At 43.3% G+C, this 25,326-nt stretch overlaps 1 protein-coding gene across 3 annotated transcripts in view; it reads left to right on the top strand.

Moving 5' to 3' along the window:
- Positions 1-25,326, top strand: part of LOC126235027 (solute carrier organic anion transporter family member 74D-like) — a 215,347-nt gene that overhangs the window by 63,453 nt on the left and 126,568 nt on the right. For 2 of the 3 annotated variants that reach the window (XM_049943766.1, XM_049943773.1), the window contains exons 4-5: positions 844-1,083; positions 6,796-7,026. In XM_049943766.1, coding sequence (XP_049799723.1) covers positions 844-1,083; positions 6,796-7,026 — 471 coding nt within the window. The remainder of the gene's footprint in view (positions 1-843; positions 1,084-6,795; positions 7,027-25,326) is intronic. The other variant, XM_049943779.1, reaches the window with a different exon arrangement.

Genomic DNA, 25,326 nt, shown 5'->3' on the forward strand with positions numbered 1-25,326 from the left:
TTTTCCTGGTTTGTCAAATTTTTATTCCAAGTAACACAGATCCAAAGAAACTGGTACTACTGCCCAATCTCGTATGGGCCCCCGCGAGCACGCAAAAATGCCGCAACACCACGTGGCATGGACTCGATTAATGTCTGAAGTAGTGCTAGAGGGGAATTGACACCAAAATCTTGCCAGGCTGTCCATAAATCCTTAGGAGTACGAGGGAGTGGAGATCTCTTCTGAGCAGGCAAGGCATACCGGATATGCTCAGTAATGTTCATATCTGGGGAGTTTGGTGGGCAGCGCAAATGTGTAAACTCAGAAGAGTGTTCCTGGAGGACTCTGTAGCAGCCCTGGACGTATGAGTTGCCACGTTCTCCCTGTAGAATTGCCAAAGTCCGTCGGAATGCACAATGGACATGAATGGATGCAATGGATGCAGACAGGATGCTTACGTACGTGACACCTGTATCTAGACCTGTATCTGTATCTAGACGTAACAGGGGTCCCATATCACTCCAACCGCACGCGCTCCACACTGCTACAGAGCCTCCACGAGCTGACTTGCAAGGTCCACGGATTCATGAGGTTGTCTCTATACCTGTACACATCCATCCATTCGATACAATTTGAAACGAAACCCGTCCGATCAGGAATCAGAATAGTAATGCCTTTTCTGTGATGAAATTTAGAGTTGGGGCTGTCTCATATCGAGTAGACGTGGGATGTTCGTGCAGGCTAATATTGACCGAGTGGAATCCCGACCACGAGTTGAAGGGAAACCAAGTAGTAGAGCCTTCTTCCTTGATGCGTGTATTTCTGTGAGAGACACGGGAGTGAGGGAGAGGGACGTGCCGGCAGGGCTGATATCGTCGGCGTGGGACATCGGCACGATGGTGACGCTGCTGGCGCTGAGCTACCTGGGCAGCCGCGGGCACAAGCCGCGCTGGATCGCCGCCTGCACGCTGCTGGTGGCGCTCTCCTGCCTGCTGCGCGTGCTGCCGCACCTGCTGTACGGGCCCGGACAGGACGCGCTGCTGCTCACGCTCGAGTACGGCGCCGCCGGCGCCAACACCAGCCTCGCCCTGGCCAACGCCTCTGGTAAGCGAAAACACCCGTACGCGACTACACCATTCTCCATGCACACATAACCGGTTCCACGCTGTGGCAGTTTTTCCATCGTCAATCGTTTGATTGGTTGGCAGTGCTCCATCCTGCACTGCGGTATACGGTGGAAACTCTTGTCACTTCGAAAAATATAGTTATGTAACGAAAATCTTCGCTGTTTGCATGTAAATGTCTGCTGTCTTTTCCATCGTCCTCGTCATAGGTAGAAAATAAAATTGACCTAAATTTTTTTTCATGTAACTGAAAACATACTGGGTGATTCAAAAAGAATACCACAACTTTAAAAATGTGTATTTAATGAAAGAAACATAATATAACCTTCTGTTATACATCATTACAAAGAGTATTTAAAAAGGTTTTTTTTTCACTCAAAAACAAGTTCAGAGATGTTCAATATGGCCCCCTCCAGACACTCGAGCAATATCAACCCGATACTCCAACTCGTTCCACACTCTCTGTAGCATATCAGGCGTAACAGTTTGGATAGCTGCTGTTATTTTTCGTTTCAAATCATCAATGGTGGCTGGGAGAGGTGGCCGAAACACCATATCCTTAACATACCCCCATAAGAAAAAATCGCAGGGGGTAAGATCAGGGCTTCTTGGAGGCCAGTGATGAAGCTTTCATCACTCGTTCTCGGCCGTCCAGAACTTTTCCCTTTGCACAAACACCCAATCTCTGTAAACTGTTTATACCAACGTTTAATACACCACCTATCAGGAGGTTTAACACCATACTTCGTTCGAAATGCACGCTGAACAACTGTCGTCGATTCACTTCTGCCGTACTCAATAACACAAAAAGCTTTCTGTTGAGCGGTCGCCATCTTAGCATCAACTGACGCTGACGCCTAGTCAACAGCGCCTCAAGCGAACAAATGTACAACTAAATGAAACTTTATAGCTCCCTTAATTCGCCGACAGATAGTGCTTAGCTCTGCCTTTTGTCGTTGCAGAGTTTTAAATTCCTAAAGTTGTGGTATTCATTTTGAATCACCCTGTACTTTTACCTATATATCGCTCCACACCCACGTTTCTACATCAAATACAGATGTTCTTATCATTGCATCTGTCGGCGTCACGAGATATTTGTTTGTTTTATTTACATTGCTAGCCTTTTACCTGTAGCTTCACCCACATATGCATTCAATGCATATACTGAACATACTTCCTCTCTGTCTCCACCTCTTCCTCCCTTTGTCTCTCTACCTCAGCCTCCCACCTCTATCACCTCCTCCCCATCCATTTTCTCTTCACCCTCTCTCGTATCTTCTTCCTCTCTCTCCTTCTCACCATATCCTCCTCCCCATCTCTCTTCCCATCTCCTCCTTCGTCTCTTCCTTATCCATTTGTCCACTACCCCTTTATATCATCCGCCTCCACCATTCTTTGTCCATTTCGTCCTACCCTCACTCTATCCAACCATTACTCTGTCCATCTCAACCTGTCCCCAGCCTTACTCATTACAATAAACTTCCATAAAGCAGGCTTATACTTCTCCCATTACACACACATCAAACAGGTCAGGCTACACATCAGTGTATGTGCCCTTATTTGCTGGCCACAAAGCAACGCTGGTCGATAAATAAGGCCGATACTAATCCAACACAACATGGTTGTCATTCAGGGCAGTCTACATGTCGACATCCAGGAAACCCACCTGACATGTAGGCTGCTCTGCAAAGCAGGTTAATTTGTCAAACATACTGTTCCCAGACACGGTTGTCTCACAAAGCTGCGTAAATACCAGCGGCTGGGAAAACAAATTTTTGCCCATATCTCCACTCCTACTGCGATTAGGAAGTTATAAACCCCACAGTGCTGATAATAGGCCTGATGTTTCTGTGCTAGATTTGCTTGCAGTTGGTCTAGGGGTTTGGGAGCAGATCCCAAATTATGAGGTACGGCAATAAAGTAATGAGACTGATGTGAAAAAAAATGTTGCTTACCGTTTTAGTCAAGTTTAGTCTTGTCTCCTTCAAAGTAGTTCCCTTCTGATTGCACACAATTTTTCCAGCGCTTCTGCCATTGATGGTAAGATTTCTGGAACTCATCTTCTGTAATATCCTTCAAGACCCACGTCACAGTTTTTTGGACATCTCGTGTTGTTTTAAAATGGTGTCCCTTGACCGCCGTTTTAACTCTTGGAAATAGAAAAAAGTCGCACGAAGCGATGTCTGGTGAATAACGTGGTTGTGGTAGTACTGAAATTTGTTTTGAGGTTAAAAATTTCTGTACTGACAGAGTAGTATGGGATGGCGCATTATCCTGATGCAGACTCCAATTATCAGCAATGTTGGCACGGACACGAAGAACTCCTTTAAAAAATCTTTCTAAAATTTCTTTGTAGTAATATTGGTTAACTGTTTGTCCGGGTTGGCACCCCCACTATTTATGAACAATTCCATTGGAATCAAAGAAGCACACAAGCATGCATTTCACATGCCAGTTTTTTTTGGTCTGGGTGATCCATTTGATCACCATTGCGAACTTTGGCGTTTTGTCTCTGGATCATACTGAAAATACCGACTTTCATCACTAGTGATAACACGGCTCAACAACTATGGATTGATTTCCGTTTGCTCTAACAGATCGGCTGCCACATTTTTCCGTGTTTCTCGCTGTTGTGGTGTGAGATTTTTCGGGACCATCTTTGCACAAATCTTTCTCTTACCAAGATCTTCAGTTATTATTAGACGAACCGTTTCTCGATTGATGTTCAGTTCTTCTGCAATCATTTTCACGGATAATCTTCGATCAGATTGTACGAGTTCACGCATCCTGGCCAAGTTGACATCCGTCCGTGAGATTGATGGCCGTCCACTGCGGTCTTCATCTTCAACATTAGTTCTGCCTTCACTAAACATTTTATGCCAACGAAAAAACTTGAGCTCTTGTCACAACCTCCTCTCCAAAAGCATTCTGAAGCTTACAGTAAGTTGTCGTCGCGTTTTCATCCCATTTAACGCAAAAAGAAATGGCATACCATTGCGCAATATTATGCGGTTCCATTTCCGTGACGAGAGACACAAACATGTGTTAACTTATTACAGCATAACTCACGACTGGGCAGTTGCATCGATGTGCCGCTTGGACTAGAAGCAGATTATAGACCAAGGTCAAAGATGTTGAGCCTACGCTAGCCTGCAGGGCTGCAACATCTTGCAAAGAAAATCAGTCTCATTACTTTATTGTCGCAACTCGTATATATATATATATATATATATATATATATATATATATATATATATATATATATATGTATATTACACCACGAAGATGACGTGCTACAGACTCGAAATTTAACTGACAAGAATTAGCTGCTGTGATATGCAAATGATTAGCTTTTCAGAGCATTTACACAAGGCTGGCGCCGGTGGCGACACCTACAACGTGCTGATATGAGGAAACTTTGCAACTGATTTCTCATACACAAACAGCAGTTGACCGGCGTTGCCTGGTGAAACGTTGTTGTGATGCCTCGTGTAAGGAGGAGAAATGCGTACCATCACGTTTCCGACTTTGATAAAGGTCGGATTGTAGCCTATCGTGATTGCGGTTTATCGTATCGCGACATTGCTGCTCGCATTGGTCGAGATCCAATGACTGTTAGCAGAATATGGAATCGGTGTGTCCAGGAGGGTAATAAAGAAGGCCGTGCTGGATCCCAACGGCCTCGTATCACTAGCAGTCGAAATGACAGGCATCTTATCTGCATGGCTGCAACGGATCGTGCAGCCACGTCTAGATCCCTGAGTCAACAGATGGGGACGTTTGCAAGACAACAACCATCTGCACGGACAGTTCGACGACGCGTGCAGGTGCATGGACTACCAGCTCGGAGACTGTGGCTGCGGTTACCGTTGACGTTGCATCACAGACAGGAGGGCCTGCGATGGTCTACTCAACGACGAACCTGGGTGCACGAATGGCAAAACGTCATTTTTTTCGGGTGTATCTAGGTTCTGTTTACAGCATCATGATGGTCGCATCCGGGTTTGGCGACATCGCGGTGAACGCACATTGCAAGCGTATATTCGTCATCGCCATACTGGTGTATCACCCAGTGTGATGGTATGGGTTGCCATTGGTTACACGTCTCAGTCACCTCTTGTTCGCACTGACGGCACTTTGAACAGTGGACGTTACATTTCAGATGTGTTGCGACCCGAGGCTCTACCCTTCATTAGACCGCTGCGAAACCCTACATTTCAGCAGGATAATGCACGACAGCATGTTGCAGGTCCTGTACGGGCCTTTCTGGATACAGAAAATGTTCGACTGCTGCCCTGGCCGGCACATTCTCCAGATCTCTCACCAGCTGAAAACGTCTGGTCAATGGCGGCCGAGCATCTGGCTCGTCAAAATACGCCAGTCACTACTCTCGATGAACTCTGGTATCGTGTTGAAGCTGCATGGACAGCTGTAGCTGTACACGCCATCCAAGCTCTGTATGACTCAATGTCCAGGCGTATCGAGGCCGTTATTACGGCCAGATGTGGTTGTTCTGGGTACTGATTTCTCAGGATCTATGCACCCAAACTGCGTGAAAATGTAGTCACATGTCAGTTCTACTATAATACAGGGTGATTCAAAAAGAATACCACAACTTTAAAAATGTGTATTTAATGAAAGAAACATAATATAACCTTCTGTTATACATCATTACAAAGAGTATTTAAAAAGGTTTTTTTTTCACTCAAAAACAAGTTCAGAGATGTTCAATATGGCCCCCTCCAGACACTCGAGCAATATCAACCCGATACTCCAACTCGTTCCACACTCTCTGTAGCATATCAGGCGTAACATTTTGGATAGCTGCTGTTATTTCTCGTTTCAAATCATCAATGGTGGCTGGGAGAGGTGGCCGAAACACCATATCCTTAAAATACCCCCATAAGAAAAAATCGCAGGGGGTAAGATCAGGGCTTCTTGGAGGCCAGTGATGAAGTGCTCTGTCACGGGCTGCCTGGCGGCCGATCCATCGCCTCGGGTAGTTGACGTTCAGGTAGTTACGGACAGATAAGTGCCAATGTGGTGGCGCTCCATCCTGCTGAAATATGAATTGTTGTGCTTCTTGTTCGAGCTGAGGGAACAGCCAATTCTCTAACATCTCCAGATACTGTAGTCCAGTTACTGCTTGCTGGATGCGTGCTACATTTTCATCACTCGTTCTCGGCCGTCCAGAACTTTTCCCTTTGCACAAACACCCATTCTCTGTAAACTGTTTATACCAACGTTTAATACACCACCTATCAGGAGGTTTAACACCATACTTCGTTCGAAATGCACGCTGAACAACTGTCGTCGATTCACTTCTGCCGTACTCAATAACACAAAAAGCTTTCTGTTGAGCGGTCGCCATCTTAGCATCAACTGACGCTGACGCCTAGTCAACAGCGCCTCAAGCGAACAAATGTACAACTAAATGAAACTTTATAGCTCCCTTAATTCGCCGACAGATAGTGCTTAGCTCTGCCTTTTGTCGTTGCAGAGTTTTAAATTCCTAAAGTTGTGGTATTCTTTTTGAATCACCCTGTATATTTGTCCAATGAATATCCGTTTATCATCTGCATTTCTTCTTCGTGTAACAATTTTAATGGGCAGTAGTGTATATACAACAGCAGTGTATACGAGTGTGAGGTTGTGCTGGGGACTCAATACCAGACAAGGGAAGCCATTACAGGTGGTCTGGTTGGCGGTGTAGCCGCGTCGGCCGCGGCGGCGGTGACAGCGGTGTGCGGCAGCGCGCCCGACACCGAGGACTGCTCTGCGGGAGGCGGCGCCTCCTCCGCGCCCTCCGTCATCTTCTTCATCTCCCACGTCGTGCTGGGCGCGGGCAACTCGCTATACTTCACCCTGGGGCTCGCCTACATGGACGACAACACCCGGAAGGACAAGGCGCCCATATTGCTTGGTAAGCGTGTGCATCAATCCATTGCTGCTGCTACGTGGATTACTTGGATGGTAGGGATCGCAGGGTGTCTGTACAGAAGCAAGCTGTGATGTTTACGTCACAGTCAACGATGCAACTGCCAAGTAGCCCGCCACTACCATGAAGTATTGAATTTATCCATGGTATATGGAACTGTTTGAGGACTGTGACTGTATTGTAAATTTATGAAATAATTTCTACTGTTTCAGCTAACTGTTACTAATATTTATTAGGATAACGTATTTTGGTAACACTTGATTTTCAGTTATATGCACATTACATTAATCTGAAGTGTGATGAGGTTCATTTGCTGGGTGTGCCAGTGAAGTTCTGTAATGAAATATAACCCTCTGCAGAAAATTAATTTAACTTATTGTGTACCTTAAGTCAATTACATGTTTAAGACATTTCATTAGTTTTTACATACATCAGAAATTTTTGTTGTAAAGTTGACTGTCACAAAGAGCACAGTAAAAATAGGTCATCACTTAACACATCCATATTAAGATGTTTACATCATTTGAGAGACTCTTAACTGCTATGATAAACTAATTTCAATAGCTAAGATAGTTCAAACAGTAAAGGTAAAAGTTTTCTGTATAAACATATTTATGTCGCGGCACCTATTAAATACTATGAATATTTCGTGTTTCTTGATTATACAGCAACACTAAAAAAATTTTATAAAATAAGCATTCGACATTGGAGAAATTTTTGAAGAAATTTTTGTCGTTGCTTTCTAAAATTTCATTTTTCTCTGAGAATAGTCTCACTGAAATATTATGTCCATATAAAAGTAGTTAAGACACAACTCAAACTACAGCCAAAAAACGCACACTTCTTGCTGACTCTAACAATAGGTGTAGCACTACCATCAATCATTGGGCACCTAAGCTAAGATTACAGCCAGAAATATGCAAAGAAAGTTGCCCAGTCAGGCCATTTTGAACCTCGGAATAAGCCCTGGTTCCATATCTCATACAAACTTAATCAGATGTTAGTCAAGACATATACATAGACCTAAAACCAGTAATTAAAAATACAGTCTGTTACTAATAGAAGAAATTGAAAACATCGACATCCCCATTCAGCTCATTTAGTATCGTGTGACATTATAAATCTTTATCCCTGAATCACTCAGAATCATCAGATCGAACATTATGAAATATAAAAACCGATCATTGCGAGAAATTTTTGAATTCAGGGACCTGCTTGGACTGGTATTAGACTGTTATTATTCACGTTTAATAATAAAATTGACATGCAGCATAAAGATACTGCAATCGGTTCAGCAGTTAAAATTGCCAACATATACATTAACCAGCTACAGAAATAAAATCTTGCAACAAAATCAATCTTTATGGATAACGTTATTTACTATAAATGTTACGTTCAAATAATCAAGAATGGGTCGCAATACTGTTATATTCACTCTCTCCTTTGTAGATGAGCTACACTTCCCCTAAATTCTCCCAGCGAAGCGATGTCGCCCATTCACCTTCCCTACTATCGTCCTTATGTGCTCGTTCCATTACATGTCGCTTTGCAACGCTACGCCTATATATTTGATAGACGTGACAGTGGAGAACAGCACACTACTAATGCTGTATTCGAACATTACGAGATTGTTTTTCCTACTCATATGCATTAATTGCATTTTCTTGTATTCAGAGCAAGCAGTCATTTGTCACACCAAATAGAAGCTCTGTTTACGTCATCCTGTATCTTCCTACAGTCACTCAACGACACCTTCCCGTACACCACAGCGTCATCAGCCAACAGCTGCAGATCATCAGCCAACAGCCGCAGGCGGCTGCTCACTGTCCGTCAGATCATTTCTCTATATAGAGAGAGTAAGAGCGAACGTTTCACACTTACCTGGGCCACTACTGACGATACCCTTCTCTCTGATGAACAGTCGCCGAGGAGGGCAACGTATTGAGTTCTATTACTTAATAAGTCTTCGAGCCACTCACGTACCTGGGAACCCAATCCGTATGCTCGGACGTTCGTTAACATCCTGCAGTGGGGAACTGCGTCAGACGTCTTCCGGAAATTTAGAAATGTGGAATATGCCTGTTAGCTTCCATCTAATTCATTATAAATGCAAGATAAGCAAGGGACCAATGCCGCAGTGTACTCCCTTTAAAACCGAAATTGAAACCCGTGTGGAAGAGGCGACTTATATGTTTTCATCCCTTTCATTTGCTTCTCTAAGCCAGGGATGCCTATTACTACGTCCTCCACACGCGAGCCTGTGTGGCGGTCAATCGACAGCATGTTTGTACAATCCTCCTGCATGTATAATTTCCTAAAAGCGAAATTTAAAACTTAGCTTTGCTTTTGCTATCTTCTATAGCAACACAGTCTAAGGTATGTCAGTGGAAGTTATTGAGACATCTATCTTTTTAGTGACGCACGAATTTTTATTTTCTTTTGTAGTCAACATTTGCGCGTTCTTTTTTGAATCGAGAGTGCAACCTCCGTACTTCGCCAGTATTTTCCAAATTTTGATATTAAACAATGGTGAGTCTTTTCCGTCCTTAATTCACTTGTTAGGCGCATACTTCTCCCAAGTGCGATTTACAGTCAGTTTTAACTTTGCCGATAATTCCTCATATTGAAAATAAATGATGTCCATTGATTGTGCATGTTGGCTAAGAACAACTGTTTATCTGTCCTTCGTAGTAAAAATATTCTCCTAGCCCTCTTGATGGATTTACTAATTTTAGTAACGATCGTCGCATTCTAAATTCCTGTCTCTATACTGAGCCCTTTTTGTAGCTACAAGGTGTAAAATATTTCAGTTACAAATGCGCTGTCGGACTAGTTGCTCAACACACTTTCCCGGAAACCTGTTCAAAACTGCTTCATAAGAGTGTCTGTCCGTATCAGCTGCGATGAATCCATAAACGTCCCAATCTTTTCTTGATTTTGGCTGTACTTTCATAACGCCGGCATTATTCTGAAAGTACATAAGTTTTTCACTTGTTGATGACTTCTTAACTTGTAGGACCTAAAGAACTTCTTCCAATGCGCTTTCTGTAGTGGTTTGACGACTTCTTAACTCGTAGGACCTATAGAACTTCTTCCAATGCGCTTTCTGTAATGGTATTCTAGACAATTACGTTGGATACTGGGATCTGCCGTCACTCAATCGTAACTGAACTTTAGTGTTTAGAATGTTTATCTTTTCTCCGGAAAGGAATCACAAGATCGCTGCCCAGACCAGTTACAAGACTGGATCGTTTTGAAAAAAATCCAGGGGTCTCAAACTGTGCAATTGTTCATTCACTTAACGTTATAACTATGCTGCCAGTACCTTCTTAGGAATTTGTTCTTTAAATAGTACTCTGCCAACATTAGTAATCTCTGTAACCTCTTTACGGGCATCGAGCAACTCATTTGCTGTAATGCAACGAATCCCAACATGACTTTTCGTTACTCAGGCGTGTTAAAGTTAATTATGTACGACTAACGCCACAGACCTGCCCTTTTTGTTCTTTAACTACGTAGCACACCAGTATATCACAGAAATTATATTCACGATAACTTCCTTACTCCACACCACTTAGTAAGTTTTCACGATTGCCAGTCATTCTGCAGCATACAGAAACGTAAAATTATACTTTCATTCATTATGGTGGCTACTGAGAAGTGCAGCCTTGCTCCACTCTCCTCCTTCAGGCGAAAGTCGGGATCGCATGACGTCCTCTGTGTTCTCGTAATCACTGCCTTCTGTGCACGCCGTTCTCTCTCGCTGACTTCTTGGCAGCACCCTATTAGCTCCTCGTGTTTCTTATAATTTATCTTGGAAATCATAAAACTGCTTCAGCTGTATGAAAAACCGTTTTGTCGGGCTCACGACTAAGTTCGCGGAATTTTAACACACCTTCAGCTGAACATCTAGGCATAAACACATGTTGTTGTTGTTGTTGTTGTTGTTGTTGTTGTGGTCTTCAGTCCTGAGACTGGTTTGATGCAGCTCTCCATGCTACTCTATCCTGTACAAGCTTCTTCATCTCCCAGTACCTACTGCAGCCTTCTGAATCTGCTTAATGTATTCATCTCTTGGTCTCCCTCTACGATTTTTACCCTCCACGCTGCCCTCCAATACTAAATTGGTGATCCCTTGATGCCTCAGAACATGTCCTACCAACCGATCCCTTCTTCTAGTCAAGTTGTGCGACAAACTCCTCTTCTCCCCAATCCTATTCAATACCTCCTCATTAGTTATGTGATCTACCCATCTAATCTTCAGCATTCTTCTGTAGCACCACATTTCGAAAGCTTCTATTCTCTTCTTGTCCAAACTATTTATCGTCCACGTTTCACTTCCATACATGGCTACACTCCATACAAATACTTTCAGAAACGACTTCCTGACATTTAAATCTATACTCGATGTTAACAAATTTCTCTTCTTCAGAAACGCTTTCCTTGCCATTGCCAGTCTATATTGTATATCCTCTCTACTTCGACCATCATCAGTTATTTTGCTCCCCAAATAGCAAAACTCCCTTAATACTTTAAGTATCTCATTTCCTACTCTAATTCCCTCAGCATCACCCGACTTAATTCGACTTCATTCCATTAACCTCGTTTTGCTTTTGTTGATGTTTATCTTATATCCTCCTTTGAAGACACTGTCCATTCCGTTCAACTACTCTTCCAAGTCCTTTACTGTCTCTGACAGAATTACAATGTCATCGGCGAACCTCAAAGCATCGGGGAGAGGCTACAACCCTGTCTCACTCCCTTCCCAATCACTGCTTCCCTTTCATGTCCATCGACTCTTATAAATGCCATCTGCTTTCTGTAAAAATTGTAAATAGCCTTTCGCTCCCTGTATTTTACCCCTGCCACCTTCAGAATTTGAAAGAGAGTATTCCAGTCAACATTGTCAAAAGCTTTCTCTAAGTCTACAAAAGCTAGAAACGTAGGTTTGCCTTTCCTTAATCTTTCTTCTAAGATAAGTCGTAAGGTTAGTATTGCCTCACGTGTTCCAACATTTCTACGGAATCCAAACTGATCTTCCCCGAGGTCGGCACATAACCATTACATTTGTTCTCTATTACAAGCGCATAATCTTAAACTCAGTTGTATCTGCATACCGCAGGGCATCAGATGATCAATACTTGGCGTATATGGAAAACCGAACATTTGTCGCCAATTTAGAATGGAAACAAAACCGCGAAGGAGGCAGTATGTCGAAAATAAAAGCTGCAAAGTTACTACCTAGTCTCAGATTAATCGGTAAGACCCACAATAAAATGTGTGACAACTAACGAAACTACGCGAACATTATGTAGTTCAGTAGCAAGTTAAAACAGGATGAAACAGAAACAACAAAGTGAGTTTATCTTAGCTATTTTTCCCTGTACACAATGTGAGTTTAGCCAACGGCTTGCCTCAGTGGTAACTCCGCTTCCCGTCAGATCACCGAAATTAAGCGCTGTCGGGCTTGGATGACAGTTGGATGGGTCACTGACCGGGTCTGCCGGGTGCTATTGGCAAGCGGGTGCACTCAGCCCTTGTGAGGCCAACTGAGGAGCTACTTGATTGAGAACTAACGGCACCAGTCACGAAAACATAATGGCTGGGAGAGCGGCGTGCTGACCACGCGCCCCTCCGTATCCGCATCTGGTGACGCCTAAGCGTTCACGATGACACGGCAACAGGTCGGTAACGTTAGGCCTTTATAGCCCTGTCCGGACGGTGTTTGTTTGTACATTGTGAGGTTACTGCTGAGTCACTGTCATATCCATGTGTATGTCAGAAAGTGTTGTGTCGAGTGATCTTACCCTTTACCGATAATAAACTCGCTCCCCATGTTGTTGTTGTTGTGGTCCTCAGTCCTGAGACTGGTTTGATTCAGGTCTCCATGCTACTCTATCCTGTGCAAGCTTCTTCATCTCCCAGTACCTACTGCAACGTACATCCTTCTGAATCTGCTTAGTGTATTCATCTCTTGGTCTCCCTCTACGATTTTTACCCTCCACGCTGCCCTCCAATACTAAATTTGTGATCCCTTGATGCCTCAAAACATGTCCTACCAACCGACCCCTCCTTCTAGTCAGGTTGTGCCACAAACTTCTCTTCTCCCCAATCCTATTCAATACCTCCTCATTAGTTACGTGATCTACCCACCTTATCTTCAGCATTCTTCTGTAGCACCACATTTCGAAAGCTTCTATTCTCTTCTTGTCCAAACTGGTTATCGTCCATGTTTCACTTCCATACATGGCTACACTCCATACAAATACTTTCAGAAACTACTTCCTGACGCTTAAATCTATACTCGATGTTAACAAATTTCTCTTCTTCAGAAACGATTTTCTTGCCATTGCCAGACTACATTTTATATCCTCTCTACTTCGACGATCATCAGTTATTTTACTCCCTAAATAGCAAAACGCCTTTACTACTGTAAGTGTCTTATTTCCTAATCTAATCCCCTCAGCATCACCCGATTTAATTTGACTGCATTCCATTATCCTCGTTTTGCTTTTGTTGATGTTCATCTTATATCCTCCTTTCAAAACACTATCTATTCCGTTCAACTCCTCTCCCAAGTCCTTTGCTGTCTCTGACAGAATTACATACGTGACGTGAATTTAACTGCAGGCGTCGCGGAACGGATAACTTGGTGAATGTACTTTACAAAACAGGGGTCACTCTAACGAATGTAAACACGGGTCCTATAATTCACAGGATGGTAAAATAGAGAGATTCATCAAACTACTAAATGAAACTGTGGCGGTTAACTTCTGTCACCATTTCCCGCGGATTTGAATTCCTGCTTAATGAGTACACAACGGCGAATGTCCGCCGCTGGAGTAATGTTCAAAATGTTCAAATGTGTGTGAAATCTTATGGGACTTAACTGCTAAGGTCATCAGTCCCTAAACTTACACACTACTTAACCTAAATTATCCTAAGGACAAACATACACACCCATGACCGAGGGAGGACTCGATTGTCCGCCGAGTAATGTTCACAGCGGCCGCAAGTTGTGGGAGGAAGCTCCACGGACTGGACGAGCAGCGCTGAACTCCCTGTGGCAGATGAATTTTTCCCGTGGACCGATCAGCTTCGCATACCGGTCGAAGGCGGACGACAGTGAGACCACACCTTGCCCGGTTCCGATGGCTAATGGACCCGCATCCTGAGTGCACAGGGCACTTGCATCGTGTATCCAGAGAACGTTTTTCTTGCTTGGCTTGGAAGCAGACTCACGGTAACATTCTTACATACGGGCACTCCGTTGAATCAGAAGGTCAATGTACTTTTTCGATTTTTCGTGATTTATGAGCAAGTGAAGTTAAAACATTTTGTAATCCAACAGGTAAAGGCGATATTAATGGCCGATATTTAGTGCTTAGGATCAGAAATTTTAATTTTTTCTTTAAAGCATCTCTTGGTGTTATCGAATATCATCACTTGCTACGACAAGTTGTTTCCTGAGTTCATTTCTCGTTTGGCTGTGTTCAGATAATACATTCAGAGCCCAGTTCTGGCTAAAGGTTATCAATTTTTAATAAGATTTATTGGTTTAAAATTATTTGGTTCAAATGTGTGTGAATTCCGAAGGGACCCAACTGCTAAGGTCATCGGTCCCTAGACTTACTCACTATTTAAACTAACTTATGCCAACAAGGGAACCTCCCCATCGCACCCCCCTCAGATTTAGTTATAAGTTGGCACAGGGATAGGCCTTGAAAAACTGAACACAGATCAATCGAGAAAACAGGAAGAAGTTGTGTGGAACTATGAAAAAAATAAGCAAAATATACAAACTGAGTAGTCCATGTGCAAGGTAAGCAACGCTGACGAGAGTGTTAGCTTCTGAGCGCCGTGGTCCCGTGGTTAGCGTGAGCAGCTGTGGAACGACAGGTTCTTGGTTCAAATCTTCTCTCGGGTGAAAATTTTAATTTTTTATTTTCAGATAATTATCAAAGTTCAGGCATTCACATATAATCAACTTCGCTCTCCAAAATTCCAGGACATGTTCAGATTTGCTTGGACATATACAGAATTTGACGGTCTACGCACGGAAACATTTGAAAACGTAAAAAACATATGTTTTGACAGAGCACGGGGAAAACTGTGCGACTCTGAAACTGTTGCATTCATTTGATGCAGTTTATGTGACAAAGTCTTATGTTTTCATCACTTTTTTGGAGTGATTATCACATCCACAAGAAAATCTAAATCGGGCAAGGTAGAAGAATCTTTTTACCCATTCGCAAAGTGTGCAAGTTAGGTGGGTCGACAACATATTCCTGTCATGTGACGCACATGCCGTCACCAGTGTCGTAAAGAATATATCAGACGTGTTTTCCTGTGGAGGAATCGGTTGACCTATGACCTTGCGATGAAATGTTTTCGGTTCCTATTGGAAAGGCACGTCCTTTCGTCTACTAATCGCACGGTTTTGCGGTGCGGTCGCAAAACACAGACACTAAACGTATTACAGTGAACAGAGACGTCAATGAATGAACGGACAGATCGTAACTTTGCGAAAATAAAGAAAGTAAAATTTTCGCTCGAGGGAGGACTCGAACCAAGAACTTTTCGTTCCGCAGTTGCTCACCCTAACCACGGCGCTCATCGGCTAATGTTCTCCTTTATGTTGCCTATCTTGCACATGGACTACTCAGTTTGTATATTTTGCTTTTTTTTTCATAGTTCCACACAACTTCTTCCTGTTTTCTAGATTGATCTGTGTTCAGTTTTTCAAGGCCTATCTACTGTGTCAATTTATAACAAAATCTGAGGGGGGTGCGATGGGAGGTTCCCTTGTAAGAACAACACAAAATTTTTACTTGTGCGTGACGCTGAGCACTAATGAGTGATTCATCTGAGTTCCGACCAATCAGATCCGTTCTAACAACGCATCAATCTTCCTGCCATACTCATTTTAAACAATTAACCAATTGTGTGAGTTTTTACTGTTAGGGTTAAGAAACAAGCAGCTCCTGACTCCCAGCAACTGTCCTATGTTTTAGCCAACCATTCGTTCTCTACGTACATACAACGCTTTCTCTTCAGCCGTTCTATAATTTATTGATATCATGCAATGGCAGGTGCTCTTACTATGTTTTAACAGAGTCAACAACAATGGAATTAACGTGGCGTCAGTCTGAAGGATGTGATTCCCGTGACCTTAAACACGGATGGCCTCTCATCTCACATCAACTCAGAGATTTCTTTCTGTGTACTGCACTGAATCTGGCGTTTCCCAGAATGCTGGCTTCCTGCAGAGGGCAGGATGTTGTGGTGATACTATCCCTTATTATTTCTTTGCGGTCCTTTTGTCTGACGTAGGAAGACTGCCCTCGCTAAAACACGATACAAAGGCTTTCCGTCATTTAGGTCACAACACAGACGGTGCTTCTTTGGTGGAGTTTAGCCAGCATACCATTTACAGTTCCGGACCTTGCATCTACGCTCCTCCTTCCCCTGCCAGTGTTTGTCCCGGCTCCTCTTCTCAACCATTATTCAACAAGATTCCCAACTACATTTAGTCAGATCCTCAGAAGAGGAATTTAATATGGAAACATAGAAATTGGATGTGGCAGTCAATAACATTAACTTTCATATACTTTTACTTTAGTTTATAAATTGGGTCTAATTTAGATTGGCTGGACTTATCAATTTACTAGAATTTAATTACGGTACGTGACGGTTGTGACAAAAACTATCATCTAACAACCCTCCTTTCGTCCACCTGCCGCGCGAGATTAGCCGAGCGGTCTGATGCCCTCCAGTCATCGACTGTGCGGCTGGTCCCGGCTGAGGTTCGAGTCCTCCCTCGGGTATGGGTGTGTGTGTTTGTCCTTAGGATAATTGAGGTTAAGTAGTGTGTAAGCTTAGGGACTGATGACCTTAGCAGTTAAGTCCCATAACATTTCACACACATTTGAACATTTTTTTCGTCCACCTGAAATTTAAGTGAATAATACTTTTTTCTCGTTTTGATGAACACGACGGGATAGGTTTGCAGAAAGTTGAGGGAAATGCAGCTTTCCAGAAGTTGTGAGGCAATGCAGAGCTGATCGAAAAACGTGTCTGAGATGCAGGTGACGGCAGGCTACAAGATGTCTCAGAGAAATGAGTTTTAGTCGTGCTGAGCAACTGCTTTCTTGCACCATCCTCTTTGAGTGTCATCGAAATTGGTGACATTGTCTCATCAATCGACCACCTAAGTTTATTTAATTATTAGATTAATGCAAGATTTCGAAACGGTTTCGTTCGCTACCACAACAATACTTTTCGAGGAAATTGTCTGCCTTCTGTCATTCGTCAAATGAAGTGCATTGCTTGTAAACGCTCCTGAAATTATGCATATTTAAAGAAACTGTATGCTACTTTCAAGTGAAAAAACAAGTACTTCTTTTTGAGTTTAACAGAACAGGAAAAAACAGCTGTTTGTCATATTTAAACAGTATCGCAAGTTATTGACCCTTCAAAATTTCAACATGCTGGAAATCCGTAAAACACAGAAAGTGGCTTTAACTGTTAGCGACTTCGAGAGGAAATGAGTTGGAGATAATGGAAATCTCAAAGTAAGAAAATGATTCCGTTGTTTCAAAGGGCAACATTTTGGAGGGAACGATTCTCCACGTCCAGCAAGGCCTGCGAGCTCTCAAAAAACTTTCTGAAAAGTTTAGTCCACAGTGATCTGCAATATTCAGCCAGAAATATTAGTAGTGACGTTGAATTAACAGCATATGAAATTCACATTTTGCAGACAAGGTTAGAAAGTCTACTTTAAATGGAAACTATAAAAATCAAGCATCTGTTCTTTTGTCGGCACTGAAATCGCGAACAACATCGCTTATTCGTACCCAAGATTGTCCTTGGCGATAGGAAACGCCTCATATATGAACACTAAACCGAAATAAACACTACACCGCATAAATATGCCTTCCTATCCACAGCAGGCGGAACGGAGAAGGAGTCGTGCGCTACGAACTCTTTCTGTGGAGTACGACCATAACTTTCAATAACACTCATTATCGTCGAAAATAATAAGAACGAAGCAACTGAAAAAGGTCACATTCCAAACATGTTGACTGTGACACAACGTGTGATTATGATAAAAATATATATGAAGAGCTGCACAAATTTCAAGCAGTATGAGGAACAATAAACAGAATACTTAACTTCAAAAAAGTAAAAAGTCTAAAAGTCTGTGGCGCAAGCCTGTGACCCGGCTATTGGCCTAATGGCAGACAGAGTGCAACGTTTCTTCGCCACGGCACTAGGAGGAGGTGACGGTCCCGTTACCCCAGCAGAATTGTACCTCCGGGAAAGTTCGCTGGCACTCACATAATAGCAGGCTGATTGAACTCTGGACGTCCTGGAGGGGCTGGAATGAGGAAAAGTCCTCGTAAATATACAAAAAAAATTCACTTAATTCAGAATCATAAACAGAAAATCACTTACCCTCAAAGAGAAAAAGGAAATAAATAAATAACACCACGAGACCAAAGCATTCTCAACAGCTGAACTGACTGCTTCGGTAAAGAATGATAAATGATGTCTTTTGTTACTGGCTATTCGCGTTTAGTAGCCTTGATTAAGTTTGGATTTTAAGTTTTTCCATCCGTATTTTCTTCTGATTTTTCATTTCCTTTTTGGTTAGTGTTTAAAGGGAGAAATGTTTAGGATTCAATTTCACATTAACTCCTACTACATTTATCATTTCATTGGTTCCTGTGCTGTGTTTTCTCAAAGTTAATGAAGAATGTATATACCAAGTACAGTTTAACAGCTGTTGTAGCAACTCCACTTGCAAATTTCTTAGTTTTTTATCTTATGATTTTACTAGTATCATGGGAACAGCTTTAATGCTGTTCACGTATTTAGTACGACGACTGCCGAATCAGAAACATCGCTAACAACAGTATACACGTTGTGAAAACCCATCGTTCCTTGTTAACGACTTTTACACAGCTGAGAATTGATTTCTTATGTTTCATGTCAGTCTTTCACATCCTCCATAAATCAGTGATGTCAAATACATTACCCGAAGTACACTCTCTGTAGGCGGTGGGTTGTATCGATAACACACTGACAGATTTTTTGTTTGATCGTTCCACGAAACACAACTTTTAAAATTTGAAGTTATGTGGTTTGTTTTATTTTTGCAAACATCCCTTTCAGTATCTGTGGTGTATTTCTGAGAATCACCACTGCCCGAAAAATCTGTCGTGCTGTGGCACAGATCAGCATATGCTAGAATACTGTGCAAAGTGTATTAAAAGCGTGTTCGTCACACCAGTGAAGATTGCCTTGATAATTGAGCGACATATAGAGAGCGGCAGTTGTAGGTTCCGCTATGGTGGTATCAATGTAGGCTGTTCCTCAGAAGCATTCTGAAGACGAACGCTTTGATACAACCGCAAGACTCCAATTGAATTTATCACCCCAGGCGGGGCGCTTGTACTTTGATGTCGTTCTGTTTATACCAGATTGACAACATGTGAGTAGTTCCTTCTGTTTGTTCCAGATAATTTTCCTAGACTGCCTTACGACGCAATCGCAGGAGCTTTGTCCCTGTGTGCTCGTCTATAATGCTTAAGTGTCTCAAAGAAAGCGTACGGCGGTAAACCTCTGAAAGTAACAACGTTAGTATACCGTGCGCCGCATCCAGTGAATTTACACATTTAATATTTAATTTTATTCGCTTCTGGATTGTAGCCAAGTAGCCTTTACTCAATGTTGTCATCTTTAAGTAAAATTTATAGGTGTCATAAACCAGAAGTCTGATTTCAACATCCCGGGTTCGATTCCCGGCGGGGTCAGGGATTTTCTCTGCCTCGTGATGACTGGGCGTTGTGTGGTGTCCTTAGGTTAGTTAGGTTTAAGTAGTTCTAAGTTCTAGGGGACTCATGACCATAGATGTTAAGACCCATAGTGCTCAGAGCCATTTGAACCATTTTTTTGATTTCAACAAATCAGTGTTTTAGTTGGTATGGCACTGTAGGAGGTGGTATGTTACTGCCATCCTCGGACTTTCTAACTGATTTACCAGTTATAAGAGGACCCTTAGTTTAACGTGAATGCCTAATCAAAATGGAACTCGGAACCTTTCACTTTAAGAGGCGCACAAAGAGAAAGTGGGACACACATCCGATAAGTCACAACGCGCATGAAAGTTTGTGTTAAGCAGTCATGACGCACCCTCATTGAAGAGTAATGTGACAAAAAATAAGAAGACTACAACTGCAGAAGTCACTGCAGAATTCAATTTTGCAGTCGTGAATACTGCCAGCACCAAAACAACACGAAGGAAGCGCAATAAGCAGGGAACTGTAGGGTGAACTGGAATTCTAAAGCCATTCATCTGTGATGCAACGGCCTGTGACAGGAAAACAGAAGTCATAAAACCTGGACTGTGGATCAATGGAAGAGAGTCCTTTGGTCGATGAGCCTCGTATCACACTGTTACCAACATCTGGCCAAGTTTACGTTCCAGGCGTGAAAAGTAGCGGGGGTTCGGTGATGATTCAAGCATATCGTGATATTCCATGGGCGCCATGGATACTCTGCGGGGTCGCGTTACTGTCGAGGCTAATGTGACAATTCTGCCTCATGAGGTCAATACCATGGTACCTTGGTGTTCCCCAATGGTCATGCTGTCTTCGAAGACAACAGGGCCCCTATTCACACAGCTCGCATCATCCAAAATTAGTCATGTCAGCACGAGGACGAACTGTCGCATCTCCTTCGGCCACTACAGTCACATCTCGGTATTACTGAAACTTTGTGGTCTACTTTGAAGAGAAGGGTACCTGATCGCTATTCACCTCCATCATCTTTATCTGGACTTGCCACTATTTTGGAAGTGGAATGGTATAAGATACACCTAAAAAGTATACAGGACCTGTATTTATCCATTCCGAGATGAGTGGAAGGGCCGGCCGCTGTGGCCGTGCCGTTCTAGGCGCTTCAGTCTGGAACCGCGCGACCGCTACGGTCGCAGGTTCGAATCCTGCCTCGGGCATGGATGTGTGTGATGTTCTTAGGTTAGTTAGGTTTAAGTAGTACTAAGTTCTAGGGGAGTGATGACCTCAGATGTTAAGTCCCATAGTGCTCAGAGCCATTTGAAACATTTGGAGCGAGTGTAAGTTGGTTTGAATGCCGGCGGGTTTCCTGCTCCGTATTAGGCATGGTAATGTGGCGGGGAGGAATAGGACAACAGTCATTCAAATTTTGCAGTGCACTCGAAGTTATATACACTCCTGGAAATTGAAATAAGAACACCGTGAATTCATTGTCCCAGGAAGGGTAAACTTTATTGACACATTCCTGGGGTCAGATACATCACATGATCACACTGACAGAACCACAGGCACATAGACACAGGCAACAGAGCATGCACAATGTCGGCACTAGGACAGTGTATATCCACCTTTCGCAGCAATGCAGGCTGCTATTCTCCCATGGAGACGATCGTAGAGATGCTGGATGTAGTCCTGTGGAACGGCTTGCCATGCCATTTCCACCTGGCGCCTCAGTTGGACCAGCGTTCGTGCTGGACGTGCAGACCGCATGAGACGACCCTTCATCCAGTCCCAAACATGCTCAATGGGGGACAGATCCGGAGATCTTGCTGGCCAGGGTAGTTGACTTACACCTTCTAGAGCACGTTGGGTGGCACGGGATACATGCGGACGTGCATTGTCCTGTTGGAACAGCAAGTTCCCTTGCCGGTCTAGGAATGGTAGAACGATGGGTTCGATGACGGTTTGGATGTACCGTGCACTATTCAGTGTCCCCTCGACGATCACCAGTGGTGTACGGCCAGTGTAGGAGATCGCTCCTCACACCATGATGCCGGGTTTTGGCCCTGTGTGCCTCGGTCGTATGCAGTCCTGATTGTGGCGCTCACCTGCACGGCGCCAAACACGCATACGACCATCATTGGCACCAAGGCAGAACCAACTCTCATCGCTGAAGACGACACGTCTCCATTCGTCCCTCCATTCACGCCTGTCGCGACACCACTGGAGGCGGGCTGCACGATGTTGGGGCGTGAGCGGAAGACGGCCTAACGGTGTGCGGGACCGTAGCCCAGCTTCATGGAGACGGTTGCGAATGGTCCTCGCCGATACCCCAGGAGCAACAGTGTCCCTAATTTGCTGGGAAGTGGCGGTGCGGTCCCCTACGGCACTGCGTAGGATCCTACGGTCTTGGCGTGCATCCGTGCGTCGCTGCGGTCCGGTCCCAGGTCGACGGGCACGTGCACCTTCCGCCGACCACTGGCGACAACATCGATGTACTGTGGAGACCTCACGCCCCACGTGTTGAGCAATTCGGCGGTACGTCCACCCGGCCTCCCGCATGCCCACTATACGCCCTCCCTCAAAGTCCGTCAACTGCACATACGGTTCACGTCCACGCTGTCGCGGCATGCTACCAGTGTTGAAGACTGCGATGGAGCTCCGTATGCCACGGCAAACTGGCTGACACTGACGGCGGCGGTGCACAAATGCTGCGCAGCTAGCGCCATTCGACGGCCAACACCGCGGTTCCTGGTGTGTCCGCTGTGCCGTGCGTGTGATCATTGCTTGTACAGCCCTCTCGCAGTGTCCGGAGCAAGTATGGTGGGTCTGACACACCGGTGTCAATGTGTTCTTTTTTCCATTTCCAGGAGTGTAGTTATATAGGAAAAGATACCGTAGCAATCAAAAGTACGGAGTAAATACTGCAAAACAATTACATCAAAATATTAACTGCATCTACATCATACTAAAATTTTCAATACTTGCACTGTAAATTCTGAAACCATATTCTGATGTCGCAGGCAAGATTTGTTTCAATGAGATAACTTTCGTTTTCTGTTCAGACACAGTTAATATCGAAAGCTTACACGGGTGTAAATACCCGGAAACGGAAGTAAAGACATTCCAGTACACGTGAGTCCACCAAGAGGCGATTGCGAGACAGCTGAGTGTATGATTACGGGACGCCTGTGGCTGAGTATGAAATAGAACCCTAATTAGCACAAATGTATTTGAAATGTAGACATTTTAGTTAAGTCCCCATCTACCTTGCCCCAAATTTTCTCCGTGGCCCAAGGTAGAGGAATGTGGTAGAAATATGTTGGAGCACATTCTGCTGCTGTGTTGATGTGAGGCATTTAACCACTCCCAAACTTTCTAAGATGGTTGGGTCGAGCAGGGCCTACACTTTTGTCTCTCAGCTCATCTGATCTCAGTCCAGGGGATTTTTCTGCCTGGAGCCATCCCATAAGTGAGGTGTATAGCACTGCCGTTGATACGATTGAAGAACTGGAACTGTGAATTGTGCAGTCACGAGCTGGCCCTAGGATGTTTGTATGAATTAGTAACTCAGTGCAAAGACGAGTGCAGCATTGCATTAAAATGCAAAGAAGACAAATGAAACACTCCCTTCAAAAAATACAGTACAAGGAAAAGTTGCAAAAACTTCTATTTCAGGTCTGCAGGAACTTTCGATTCCAATAGTCGCTACTCTGTTTGAAATATGCCAGGAGAAATGGAATACACTCTAACTATTACTCCTGTTTCACTCTTACCTCACTCTACGCGGAGTAAGTAACCCAGGAGTACTGCCTGTTATTATCCATGAAACTAACGCAACCTGACATATACTGTATCATAGACGAGAGATATCGAAATGGAGAAATTAGTAATTAATGTAACTCTCCTTGCACTCTCAGCAGCCATGTGTGTAACGTCGACAGTCTGGAATACTTCTCACACTTTATCAAGGCCCTAATATTAAATTACACAACTGTTAAACACAGCTCGACTGCACGGTGATGATATCCACTGCCCAGAGACGTTCATTATGCACAGAATATAATTAGAAATTGACTTAAAAGATTATGCTTATCCATTACGGATATTTTAGAACCGTGACTGTATATTAAATGTAAATAAGTTATACACAACTGCAACCAGTCACTTTTTCAATAATGATGCTTTATTACATGAACCGGTTTTCGAACCCTTTCAGGTTCATCTTCAGATGATTTCGGGAGGATCCGGGAAGTTACATCAATACTGGTAGTAGCATAATGCTGGGTGCTGGTTCTATGGCAGAAAGATGAGTCACACTTTAATGTATCGCCATGACTATAGCTTATCTGTCGATGTGGATGTGAATTTAGTTTTTACTTACTGCGACAGTATATGGACATCAAAATGGAGGCAGACAGATACGAAAAAAGCCGCCTATACTGTCGCAGTAAGTAAAAACTAAATTCACATCCACGTCGACAGATAAGCTATAGTCATGGCGATACATTAAAGTGTGACCCATCTTTCTGCCATAGAACCAGCACCCAGCATTATGCTACTACCAGTAATGATGTAACTTCCCGGATCCTCCCGAAATCATCTGAAGATGAACCTGAAAGGGTTCGAAAACCGGTTCATGTAATAAAGCATTATTACTGAAAAAATGACTGGTTGCAGTTGTGTATAACTTATTTACATTGACTTAAAATCTATTGCTTTCGGGGAAACATCTAGAGCATATGTGGCAAGACGGGAGACATTTGAAAGACAACTCTGATCAAAACTGTGAATTTACTACACTTTTTAATAACCCACATGGAATGCAAGACCTAACGTTAGATTAACCATGAAACTCATACAGCCCTCATTTCTATAAGTCAGGCTTACACGAAGTTGAAGGGGAACGCCAACGTGAATGATCTGAAAAGATCTAACGTGGAAGTTGCAAATCCACACAAAAAAGAGGAATGACCCTGCATTATTCTATAACTAATCACACGGAACTTGATAACGAAAAGTAAGAAAGCTTGCTTCACCACTGTAGCAAATGGTCGTGCTGCAAAGGGAGTAAGGGCCAATCAAAACTTTCTCCCCGAATATAATAATTTCGATTATATTTGAAAATCACATAAAACAAGGTTTATTTTGCAGAGAATTATTCGTCTTGCTCACTAACAAGCAATCTACAGCTGTATGTTCACTCTGTGCAAACTTCGCGGTCAAACTATTCAAAAACCCTTGCTTCAGTAAAAAAGAAACAAAATTCAAATCTCGCGACTGAAGCACACAACTCACGAGCTAATCACTAAAGGCTCTAACTCTGACCGTGTTTTTGCAAACTTTAACAGTCTGGCAGCAGCTGCCGGCCGAGAAACAGCCCCAACAGGGAAGTAACCGATTTGCTACATTTTACGAGTTCCTTAGCAGGAGCAAATTATGTAGTTTCATCTGTTAACTTTAATAGTTTAGGTTTTGAATTTCT

Source organism: Schistocerca nitens, chromosome 1, assembly GCF_023898315.1.
Source record: "Schistocerca nitens isolate TAMUIC-IGC-003100 chromosome 1, iqSchNite1.1, whole genome shotgun sequence".
Classification (NCBI taxonomy): Eukaryota; Metazoa; Arthropoda; class Insecta; order Orthoptera; family Acrididae; genus Schistocerca; species Schistocerca nitens.